The 13,135-nt window shown below is 39.5% G+C and overlaps 1 protein-coding gene across 1 annotated transcript in view; it reads left to right on the forward strand.

The window, feature by feature from the left end:
* LOC308393361 (uncharacterized protein) overlaps positions 1–13,135 on the forward strand; it is a 92,164-nt gene that overhangs the window by 49,320 nt on the left and 29,709 nt on the right. The window contains exons 10-11 of the mRNA XM_080877063.1: positions 2,105–2,163; positions 4,474–4,538. Coding sequence (XP_080733189.1) covers positions 2,105–2,163; positions 4,474–4,538 — 124 coding nt within the window. The remainder of the gene's footprint in view (positions 1–2,104; positions 2,164–4,473; positions 4,539–13,135) is intronic.

Below are 13,135 nucleotides of genomic sequence, written 5' to 3' on the forward strand. Positions count from 1 at the left end.
TGTTTATAAATCTTCTTTAAAAATCTAGTGCACCAGCTAGTAATGGATCTGTGACGTCATGGTAGTCTGTGCTGATTTTTGCTCTTTGTGACCTCCATATGTCCAGTCTGCTCTTTTTCACTCTTTTCAAATTTTTCTTTTCATCCGTCTGTCTTCACTTTGTAACATTAAACCACAGACTGTACAGATGGATGATCCATCGCCATCTTCTCCTACTGTTCGAAGTGAGGAAGAAATAGAAATGAACACTGCAATATTGGCTGTCATTTGAAACCAAAGTCTGTTAAGGAATTACTGGGAGATGGAGCCCAGACATCAAAGTCCTGCCTGCTGCCCGGCACAGATGTGTGTTGAACTTTGTGTAGTGCATCCATCAAATTCTGGACTACTACTACCTACTAGTTGTCCAGCCACCCAACGATATGTCTGCATAGACAGATTTTTGCCACTTCTCCACATCCCAGCTTGTTGTTAGAAGCTGTGCCCATTTAGGGCGCATATTGGCAACACTTCTGGGAAGGCGTAATTTCATCCATCTTTATATACAGTGTTAAATATTCACAAAGCAATGACAAACTTTGAAGTACTTCAGCAATTTACATTTACACTACATTTTATGTTAAGCTTCTCCTTTCACAAAAACACATTTTCAGAGGATGAGTCAGTGTCTTCGGTTTCGCTGCACAGCCTTAAATATCAGACTAAAGTAAACAGAAGGTGGAATATCCCAAAATGCATTCTAACAAAAGTTAGAGCAAGCTCAGTCAGAACAACTGTTAAGACTCACTTAACAGATGGAGGTAGCTGGATGGAGAGTCGTGTGTGTGTGTGTGTGTGTGTGTGTGTGTGTGTGTGTGTGTGTGTGTGTGTGTGTGTGTGTGTGTGTGTGTGTGTGTGCGTTTGGGTACCAGCGAGTACTCTGACTTCCTGAAGTAACTGCAACACATCAGCTGTGGCAGGCTAAGGGGTGATTGCTCTGTTTCATTAGCATCTCTGTGACAGCTCTGACTGTACTTCCTACCCGCTTCCATTACTTCAGAGAGCCATTTGAACATGCAAACTGCCAGCTATGACAGCTGCTTTGCAGTTTGTCACTGCTAGTTGTGTGGAACAGTATACAGAACAACTTTAAATCATTTTCCCAAGATTAAAAGTGGATTACTTTTTCTTCTGAAATCCGGTCAGGATTTTAAAAGCTTCTCAAACAACATTCAGACTATGCTGAAACTCTAAAACTACTCCCCCAAAACCAAGACTAATGCGGTGCAGCTCAGCAGGGTGGGACCTATTTCTCTGCTACCTTTGGAGACTGATTTCTCTAAATGGAATTTTAAAGGGAGAAAGTGCCATGATATTGAGGAACTGAACTGCAAACAAGCAAGGAAACTTTTGCAGCTTGGTGACAGCGCTTGATTTGGCTAATATAGAAACAAAATACCATAATTGCAAAGACAAATCTTCAGATCTTCAGAAATTAAGTTTTCCAAAAAATTGACCCAACATATCTGCTGCTTCTCATGATGAAATATTTAGTGAGCATAAGCCAATCACATGGTAGCTTTGGGAGCTGCTCTAGCTATCTGACATGGCCACGCCCCTTATAATGCAAACTAAGCCTTAATAAATGCTGTACAGCTGTCGTTAAATGTGAAGTTGAACCAAATATAGAACATAGTTTCTTTTACTGTAAAAGGTGCATTTTAAAATGGGAATCTAGAGGACCGGACTCACTTTTGGAACCAGAGGCCTCTCAATGAACTACAGCTTTTGACACTTTCAGCTTTATATTTTCTGCTTAATTTTTGAGTTGCTTGAATTTAAACTAAAGTTTCTGACAAAAAAATGTTTAAAATGCTAATAAAAGAAGGTGGGATTCATGATACCAGTATTTCCATAATTTAGTTTTGCTTCCTTACTAAGTTAATACTGTTGGGATGTTTTTATTTCAAGCAGTGATATCTGGAAACCTATTTGGGTATTTTCTGTGCCTCCCTTCTCATATTGAATATCAACATTTTTGTGCTGAGGAACAGTAAAAAAGCCCACAGATTACAGACGGAGGTATCATATGAATGACGCGCTGCTCTGTTTTTGGTCTTGACAGGTGGGATTGTAAACGTGATGCCTCTGCTTTTCTCACAGATCTCACACAACAGAACACAGGTAAATCTAATCTTAGGACTGCACCTGGCACTACCCGCTGATCTGTGGACTCAGTGTACTGAATTCAGAAATGGCTTGGGAAGCACTGTGTTCGTATTCTTCAACATGAGTTGGTCGTAGAAAGAGAGAGCGAGCATCACTGTGAGAAATAAACTAGAATTTCGGAGAAGAATTAGGACTGAAAGGCTCTTACACAGGTGGTCAACCATATTATTATTCTACTGATGGCTCCTGGTATTAAGCTCCAGCACTGAAGCAGAAAGGTTTGACAACAAAGTGTTCCTTAGATTAACTAGATAATTGGAACATCTCAACTCCTTAATTAACGCTGATGCAAACAGTTCATGTAGAAATATTAAAGAAATATTAAGTTATTGTGAGACCTTACTCATCAAGCCTATTTTGCATCAGATAGAAGTGTTTGGAGTCGACCCACTGTCATAATCGGGACAAAAATTGCTCCATTATTTTATTCCTTTTAAAATCATTTCACAACACTAAGCTGTTTTACTCTGATTTTATGTTAATATATGACTTTGCATGCATCTAGATATTGGATGCACAGTAAGCTGGCCCCAGTACGGTCCAGACATATGCTTTGCAGCCCTGAAATTTTGAGATGTTACCTTCATGATGGTGCATTTGGAAATGCAGGTGTCTGGCACGCTCAGGTTGGACATTAAACAGCTTTGCCGGGCTTCCTACTACAAGGGTCATGTGCCAAATGGCATATAAGAAAAAAACAGTTAAACTCAATCGCTTAAATCAAATGTCGTATTTCCAGTATCTCCTATTGAGTGTTACGAGAGGAAGGAAAACTGCCTCCAGCCGGTCTCTCTGCTGTTTAAAAGGCATGCACTGCAGATTGTGGTGTATGCAGAATAACAGTCGGCTGAGAGTTTTGCCCACTTCCATACAGAATGACGGGAAACTAGACCCCAGGTCTCAAAATAAAGAATTCTTGATAGGTATCGTTTGTGGAAGGAAAAATTCAGGTTTCTTTTTCTGTATCTCACCATTTCTGATAGGCCACTAACCCTACCTGCAGGATGGGTCAGTCTTTATTGGTCAGGTCAGAAGTAATGCTGTTAGGTCACGGCTCTTTCCCAGCCACACAGTCTAGTCTTTTATTGACCAAGCTCCTGTCTCAGACTATCATCTGGACACATGCAAAAGCATTTATTAATATAAATAAATAAGAGTAAAAGGGCTTAGTGATTAACAAAAAATAACATGAGAAATTCTATTCATTTACTACACGTCTAGAAAACCAGGTACAGAAGATGCAGATTGATTGCTTTTTCCATTCTTCATAAGTGGAGATATGCCATATAACTTTGTTGCCATTCCAAAATCCTCCAATTGAAAATATACATAAAGACAGAATAGAAACACACTTGCTGCTCTGAAATGAAAAAAGTATCCTGATGTAAATATCTTCATATCACAGGGTTCCTGACTACAGGCCTGCATTTTGCTGCCGTAATGTTTCAAAGCCATTGTCAGAATAACATGGAATCGTTCATATAAACAAGCACCTGCATGACTACAGAGGCTAGCATCTAAGTTGGAGTCATATAAAAATATATATACAAATATATAACTAACAATATTTTTGTTTTATAAAAGATCATATTGAAAGAGAAAATTAAAAAATATAAAGGTATATAAAAAAATTTGAAGCATTTATATTGTGTTTCAACCTAAAATAACTACATTTTTAGAAATGCATGTATGGAAAAAAAATGTCATTTACTAAAATAGTTACAGTTATGCCAGAGGTGTGTATCAGCTTTTTTAAGCATGTTATTTATAAAAGCTGCCCCTTCTTAATTCATGGGTGGCAATTACATGGTTACATGCAGTTGTTATTACATGATATTTACAGTTACAGTTAAATACCTTTTAAATCAGGCCAAAAAAAGGTTTTAAAAATGAAAAATGAAGTGAGGTTTTATAACAATAGGTCAATTTAAATCCAAACGAGAAGTTCTTAACCATGAGGACAGTACTAGGTAATTAAATTTTTATTTCTTGTGATACAGTAAAACTGCCATGTCACATCCACGGCCCATATACAAAGAGTCAGACCCACAAAGATGCTCTCTCTCTGCCACTGATCAGTTTGCCTAAGCATCATTTAGATGAAGTGCACGACTGGAATAGTAGCAACTAAGTTTGCTTTTGAGGAACTCTGTATTATCACCTGTGCAGTTATGTGATTACGTAGTGCAATTGTTCCACAATGTTCTCCTGTTACGCTGCTTGAGCCGGATGTTGGTTATCGTGTTCTCTTGTCTTCATCTTTAGATCCTGTGGTTTCGGAGAGCAGTGATTGGAGGTCTGACAACCTGCACTGTGCTCAACATCCTCTGGTGAGCACTTTACTCGTTATTTGATCTTTGATTCTTTATTCCTTTCCAGATATTGGTTGGCACAGTCATATCATGGTTAGAACTGTGGTCTGAAAAAGGAAGTTTTTCAGGTGCTGTGGTTTCAATTCTGACATGTATGCCAGGTTAATTGAGGATTCTAAGTTGACTGTATGTAGGCCTCTCTCTTAGCTCTGTGATGGACTGGCATCCAGTCCAGGCTCCAGGGTTCCTTGACTTGAGCACAATGTCAGTTGGGATATGGTCCAGCCATACTGCAACCTTGGAAGAATAAGAGATTAACAAAGAAGCATGGATAGACTTTCCAGTCTGTTAAGAGTTATAAGCTATAGCTCTATTTATATTTAATTATCCTTTAGCTCCTTCCCTTTCTTTTGCAGTCTATGTGGAAATAAATTGCTTTTTCAGTACTTACTAAAATGTAAGGCAAGCAATTGGCACTTTTGCTGCTTCTTAACCATTAACTATAGAAATTCTCTTCCCCCAGAAGACCATCTGGTGTATTATCACCCAGAGAGCACAACAGGGTGCTGGACTATTTCTGTGAACAATGACCACAACCTGCCCACAACCTACTCTCAACCTGGTTGAGGGTCAGGTACTATTGAGGAAGGAAACTGTGCAGGATCTTTTAGGCACAATCATCATTAAGCTTAAAGTCTTTGTCGTTTATTATAATTTTGCTAGTAGTTATAGCAAATAAGCTTTTACTGGGTAATTCCGCATAGGTAAGGAATAAGTGGCTGCAAGGCTGTCTTCCTAAGAAAGAATGAAATAGTTCAGAAAGAATGATTTAAGCCATATGTCAAATGTCAACTGTTAAAGCTGTATACGATCCAGTATGATTGACATAGGGTATTATGGCCAGATGGTCACATATGACCACTTCAGGGTCACATACGCTGGCTCTGAAGGTGGGATCCTCTGAGACCTTCAGCAGACGTTTGAAGAGAGCAAAGAGTAAAAGCAGCAGCAGCAAGGACGGTGGCCCAGAGTTTAAGAAGGCCATCTGGCAAAATAACCATCCACAAAGGACTCGAAATGCACCAGAGAGCACAGACCCTTCACTGTCTATTGAACCCCCACTTTGCAGCTGAAGAGTCAGTTGCATTTAGGAAGAATGTTTAGTGTGCCCTTCTCGCGACAGAGAAACAAGCCTCAACAGGATGGAGTTTGGAGTCACACTGCACCTGGTGTATATTTAAACTGGTATTTAACTTCCCTCTACTCAGTAAATAAGTCTGTAAACATAGTGAGTAATGTAGGCAGCCACTGCGTGGTTAATTTTGTTCTTCACCCAGCACAACAGAAATATATTCTCCCAGAGTATTACCTGAGGAAATCTGGTCGTATCTCACAGTGTGTGTCATCCCGTCCATTTGTGAAAAAAGTCAACTTTTTATTAAGGGGAAAAAATGGAGAAATTTAAAGGAGCACTCTGCCAATTTCATTTTATCTGCTTGCCTTATGGGCAGTCTAGGATATAACTAAGCACTGCTGTAAAGGTCAGGATACTCCATCTCTCCCTATTGTTTTTTTAAATCTGCCTCTCAGGCTCATTTCTGTCTTCTTTTCTTCTATGTTTCAGTGCTTGATCGTATCTCCTTTAACGGCACATTTTCATGTGTGCTGGCACTACAGCTTAAAACAAAGTGAGGCGGGTATGCACGGCGCAAAATCAATCAAATCTGGAAATTCCGATCTGGAAATAATTGGGTTTGGCAAGGCGAACACATGTGAAACTTAAGCAAATACAATGTATCACTGCTGTATGAGATGCTCTCTGCACACCCATGACAAATTTCACTGAGCTACAACCCACAGTTGGTTGTATCTGACCTTTGGTGTACTTTACTGATCGGCTTCTGGCAAAACAACTTGCAGCAGCTCCACACAATAAGTCTCTCTCCTCTGGGATGCTTCTCTAAGATTTATGAGCTTCAGGCAGAATTTTTTTTCTTTTCTTTTTTTTTATTCTTGTTGTTTTGTGTTCAAGCTATACACCAGAATCTGAAAGCAGTGTTGCGTGGCAAAATAATGCTCCATAATAACAGGTTTTTCACAGAGGGGCTCCATTTATTGAATCATGATAACATTTCAGAGTTATTTCAAACAGGTTTGCTTTTCCTTCCACATATATAGATCCCTTTGGTCAACACACGTGCGCTGCAAAAAACCTAAACTCAGCTTATACCTTTAGTTTTATAAATGCACTTTTACAGACCTATAGCACCTCAGCTAAGTGTTATACTTCACATGGGTACAACAGGCTTTTACATTATTTTCCGGTCGCTGCAGGTTACAGAACGCATTGTTGAACAGACAAACAAGCATTTTCATGCAGCACTGAGGTTATTTCCTCCACCGTGTTGACTTAGTATGACTCGCAGTAGACCCGAGTGAGAGGAAATGCACGGTAAGAGAGTTTGCTAATGCTGATTGTTTGCAGCACTGCAAATCTTCATGCCAAGAGGCTATGTTTTAAGCGTGTGATCCCAGTTTAGTGCAGCCATTACTGGAGGTCACCACCCAACAATGTTTCTTTTGCCTACAGTCCTCTTACTGATGGGAAATAAGTCACACTGAGATTACTTTATGCAGTCTGAGGGCCTTTCTCACAGAGGTAAAGTAAATTTATTTGGTCCTTTTGCGAGAGTTCAGCTTCAGTTTGTCATAGAAAATTGTGTTCTCGAGCAGTACTATAAAACAGCTCTGACACATCAGGGCATCGACACAGCGATACAGTGCACGGTGTTATCAGGCATGGGGACGTTTGCAGTGTGTCCATCAGGCTGTGGTATCAGGATTGCTCTGGTCAGCCCACGTATGCTCAATCCGATCCGGGCAATGCGGAGGCGAGGCCAAATTTGGGGCTCGGTCTGATCGAGCTGTAATCCTGAGACATTTTTGTAGTGTAACTGGGTGCGTTGTCCTGCCAAAAGATGCCACTGCAGTCCGACTGTGCCTTTGCCGAGGGATGACACTTGGTATCTTACTGTATCAGTGACATTAATCAACACACACATATATATATTGCATCTCAAACATTAGGAATATTGTGAAAGGAGGGGTTTTTTTGCATTTTATTTAACATATTTTTTACACAAAAACTAACACATACGAGCCATTTTAGTTGTAACTTCCTAGGACCTGACATCACAGTTTGGGTTGTCTAGACCAGCGGTCTCCAACCTGTTTTGCGCCACGGACCGGTTTATGCCCGACAATATTTTTCATGGACCGGCCTTTAATGTGTCGCGGATAAATACAACAAAATAAAACTAGCACCGGTACCGAAAAAAATAAGATTTATTCATAACACACGTGAAAAGGCCCAGGAAAACAGAGTTAACGATAAAAACGATAACAAAATAACGCTGAAAACCAAACATTTCACACCTGAGCCTCAACTCTCGCGGCCCGGTACCAAACGACTCATGGACCGGTATACCGGTCCGAGGCCCAGGGGTTGGGGACCGCTGGTCTAGACCAAAATACTAAATTTAGCTCTACAAGGGCCTGATATTCACTTACAAGGATGTTATACTGCCACTGTTCTAATGAAATTAAAAGAAATGTCCTCATATGTCATTTTTCTCAAAAACAAAAATCAGGTAAAAAATGAAAATCTGGTAAGTCTTTGTTTTTACATTCATCAGGTCCCAATCAGTTAAGTTAGGTTGCTATTTACAGTATAGGTACTATGTATCTGTCTAGTTTTGTACATGCAACTACACTCATGGGAAAGACTGCAGGCATAGTTATTCAGATAATGAGCATCGACACCCTCCGTGAGAAGGGTAAGCAGCGGAGGGTCATTGCTGAAAAGCCTGACTGTTTGCAAAGCGCTGCGTCGAGGTGCATTAATGGAAAGTTAAGAGGAAGGTAAAAAGATGCAAAAGCTCTCGAGGTTCCAGGATGACTGGAACTTGGAGAGAATTCTCAATTAAGTGAATGCAGTAATTTGTGTCCTTGCTTATGGTGCCACGGGGTGGCTGTAGTCAGGAGGTAGGGCAGGTCATCTGCTAATCGTAACGTTGGTGGTTCAGTCCCTGGATGCTCCAATCTGCATACTAAATGTCCATGGATAAGATACTAAACCCAACTTGCTCTCCGGATGCATCCATGAAAGTGTGAATGTTAAGCACAAAAATATGTATGAACAAGCCATATAAACTGCTTTGAATGCTCCAGGGGAGTAAAAAACCACTATATAAGAATCAGTCCATTTGCCCTTTAGTTTTAGAAAACGTATTGGACAAATTAACAGTTTCCATTTAGAGACAATGGAACAAACTGCAGTCATTTTACTTTGAAACAGATGAAATGCTACAGCAAAGATAGCGTTTTTCAGTTTAAATGATTTGTCTCCTTTCAGGTGTGTAGCTAACTCTTTTTTGCAGTTTCTCCCACACTGAAATGAGATCTGGATAAATCATTGCCTCAAACTGATGTGGGACTTAGAAAAACAAATTAACTGAACGCGTCCTTTAAAAAGAGTTATTGCTTTCTTTAAATCCCATATGTCACTATGCTGCTGAAGGTTTAAACATTTCCCAGTATTTGAAAGCTCAGCTGGAGCTGAACTCAAAAGTTAATGTAATGCCCATGAATTGACCTTATTTGTTTCTTAAAAGCTTAAAGTCTACTTCTCTTGGTTACTATAAGTTGTGTGGTGGTAAAACGCTCTTTTACTGCACGAATGCAAATCTGCTCTCTCCCCTTTGCTCTCTTTCACCACTCTCACTTATCACACTACTTCTTTTGGGGGTCCTGTTCCTGCTTGACGTCCTGGTAAGCAATTTCCTCTGCCTCCATTTTTCAGACCATAATTTTGATTGATAATTATCGTTGGGGACATAATTCTGTTGAGCCACCCTGCAGAGTGAAAGACTAGTAGAATAAAATAGAAATGGTGTGTTGTTGGGTGCATTCGAGCGTAGCCACAACAAATGAATGGATAAATCTCTCAGAGCTGCACTCGGCACTGCCGATTCAAAGAGACCAACAGTCAGTGCCGCAGAGAGAGGAGAAAACTTGCTTGTTCGTGACTGGCTTTCTCTCTCTCTCTGCAGCTGAACTTTACGGCCTTTGGTTTCAAACAAAGAACTTGTGATTTGTCTTCTGTTTCACAGCCTGCCGTTTGGTTTTAAAAATCTTCAAAGACCACTCATATCCTGAAGGATTATCAGGCTCATTTCCACCAAACTTTAAAAACCTTGACAATCCAAGTGGAAATCCACATCAGAGGCTTGATTCGGCCTTTTGGCCGGCCATGTTTATCACTAATAATAGCACATTTAGTGGGCACACCAATGCCTTGTGAGATTAAGAGTCTTAATGTGTCTGGCATCACCATTTGTGTAGTTTTTATGACTGGAAATAGCTTTATTTTATTCAGCATGATACCAAGATTAATGAAGTGTATCAGTTTGTTTATATCATAATTGAGATATTAGTGTAGTTTGAATTATTGCAGAAATATAATGATTATTTCAGAGAAATTTCACCAGTTCTCAAATATATGTTAAAGAACATATGGTTCCAAATAATATGCTGAGTCATGACTAAAGTGCACTGAGGCATTTTCAGGTGTGCTGTGACATTTTCTGACAACCATATGTTATTATCACAATACATGACTGCACAAAAACTCATTTATTTACTAACTGCATCAGTTCTCTTAACCTGAGTGTGTCATCTTTGGGGAGTCCTTGGCTAATGCTAACATTATACCAAGAGAGTTAAAGAGATTCTTGGTAATCGAATATTCCCTCTGAGACAAACTACTTCAGAAGAGTGCTGCATCTGAACAGACAGACAGTATTTCTGTTTAGGCAGTGTGAAAATACCTGACCAGCTGATGGAGGTCATCTAGAGCCTCATCCCATGATGTCACTCGTGCAAAAAGTGTCATGCTAGGTCCAGATGTTGCAAATGGGCTTTTAAATGTGCCGTCATCTAACAATTAAATCCAAAGAATGATAGCATGCCAGATGGCATAGAGGCTATTTTTGGCTATAATGAATACAAATAGGACTTGGGCACCAAAGTTTAATAACCAGTGCTATAGCATATTGACATATTATAATATTAACAATTCTTCCTTATTAGATCTTGTGATTTATGTCTAGAGCTGATGCACAAGTCTTTGCAGTGGGTCAGTGCAGAGTCGGATAATATTTTTCAGACTTGTGGCGCATGTGCTGACAATGGGAAACCCAAAATTCAACTGTTACTCGATCATACTACAGCTGTCCCCACCAGATATCACTTTGAAGCTGATGTTTGGTTGCTAGCTACCAGGCTCTGGTTGCCAGGGTAACCATCTAATGTATTTACTGGGGGTCCATCATATGCCGATCACTGATATACTGCCCTTTCAATGCTAGTCTTATCAATCGCTCACCTTAGGGTCACTTCTTGGACCCACGTGACTCTGAATGACTTTCTATGTGCTGTCATTGATCGCTTCCAGTGTGGACACAGATTAATACTCTCAGAAATGTATGGTGTTTTATGGATCAGGTTTTCATGCACTCAGTTCCAGGTTTAAAAGCAGAGATGCTAGAACAGCTTGTTTCAAACAGTGGATAGACTGAGGGGTTGCCTTGTATGAGATTTTTTTTTTTTTTTTTAAAGATTACTTTGAACTGTAAATCATATTAAGCTACTCTAGTAGACAAAGATTAACAAAAATATGGAGCTATAAATGAGCAAATAACTTGTGGTCCCTTTTATTCACAAAGCTTTTGGATCGACTCATTCTTTGTGAAACGGCTGCATTTTCAGACTGACAGCTCATTAAAAGGTTCCTAGCTGAGACGGTTGCCTTGGGCTGTGGTTGAAATTAGAGTAACATGACAGTATAAACGTTGTCATGTGTGGCACAGTCACACAGTGACTTGTTAGCACAGATGTAACATCTTACGTCCTAATTTGCAGAACGTAATTTGCAAACTTTACAGATTCAAAAGGTTGGTACAGCAATCATATATTTGATAATTCAAATGAAATAATAATTTATGTAGGCAATTCTATTTAGTTTCTGTAAAATCACATATCCTAATTAGAACAAAGGGAAATGCTGTGTGCATTTAACTGTAAAAGTTTAAAAGGTGATTTGATGAATTGCAATAGAATCCTCATGTTTACATTTTTCTTCCTGTGCAAAAACAACTGTTGGTAACTTGGTTTAAAATTCAGATTTTTGTCAACAAGGATAATCAAATACGTTGAGAATATGTATAGCCGTGATGAAATAGCACTTATATAATTCATGATAAATCTAAAAAAAAAAAACAGACATACAGTTTTGCATTGTTGGTTTGATGTAATGAAATTTAATGTGCTTACATTTTTGCATTTTTGGCCGACAGCAGGATCGCGATATCTCATCTCCCTTCTCCCGTCACTACTGCGCAAAATTTGCTTGCAAATTATGTCAGAGGCTCTTTGAATCATTTGATGATTGGTTGTCACACCAGCATCAGGTCAGAATTTCCTGAGAGCAAGATTAAGCGAAGGACTTCACAGGCATCACCGAGCCGCGACTGGTGCATCGGAAGGAATATTTCAAGGGGACAAACAGTGTGCATCGTGATCCTCCACCTTGTCCTTTAGAGAAGTCCTGCTTCAGCTGAAAGGGACTACATTCACATGTAATGTATTACCTTTCATATTAGGAGGAAAGTGTGGTATTTTCTGCCAATTACCCACAACATAACGTAACGCTATGAGATGAGTGATACACAAACAGCAGAAGCGTCCAGTGAGCTTATTTTACCTCAGAAGTCGACTCTGCTCTATCCTTGGAGTCCTCAGAGGAAGAGATTAATATTATCAGTGTGTACACTAAGCTCGTTTTCCCTCTTCACTTTTGCTTTAAAAGGACAGAGAACATTAATCGCTCTGCGGCCCATTAAGTTCTGCTGAAAAATCCAACACACCTGTTTAAATATTTTGTGAATTCCCAGCTCCTCAGTGTGCCGCTACTTGTTCTGAATATTAAGAAATAAGATCTTTATTGCACACAAATACGTCTCATTGCTGTGTGCTTTTGGAATTTCATGCTATTCAGTTTCTCTGAGTCTTATTCTCTTAAGGTTGATTTTTACGAATGACTTTAATGCCCTTTTAGAGCATGGAAGCTGAGAAGTGTAATGTAGTTTTCTTTTCTGATGACTCCTCTGCTGCAGTAGAAAAGTACATTGAAAATTTCAGGAGTATTGATTACTAATGCATTAAACTTGATGCCTTTTTGCTTCTCATACATGTTTTTATTTTTGTTGCTTTTTTTGATTTCTACTCGTGTGTAAAACATCTGTTATCTCTCTTTAACCCCCCTAGAAGCTCTTCTAACTTTTAACCTTACCGTTCATTCTTCCTCCAATCACAGTGTTGCTGATGATGGTTTCCAGTATTGAAATATTTCCCTCAGGCAGTGACCACAAGAGTGCTGAGTCATCTTGGATGATTGAATCCAGCTTGGCTAATCTAATTCTCTTGTGGCTTCGAAGAACTGAACCGTGCAGATTAGCGTAACTAGCTCATCTTGGGTCACACAATTGATCTTGGAT

Source organism: Rhamphochromis sp. 'chilingali', assembly GCF_963969265.1.
Source record: "Rhamphochromis sp. 'chilingali' genome assembly, chromosome: 3".
NCBI lineage: Eukaryota > Metazoa > Chordata > Actinopteri > Cichliformes > Cichlidae > Rhamphochromis > Rhamphochromis sp. 'chilingali'.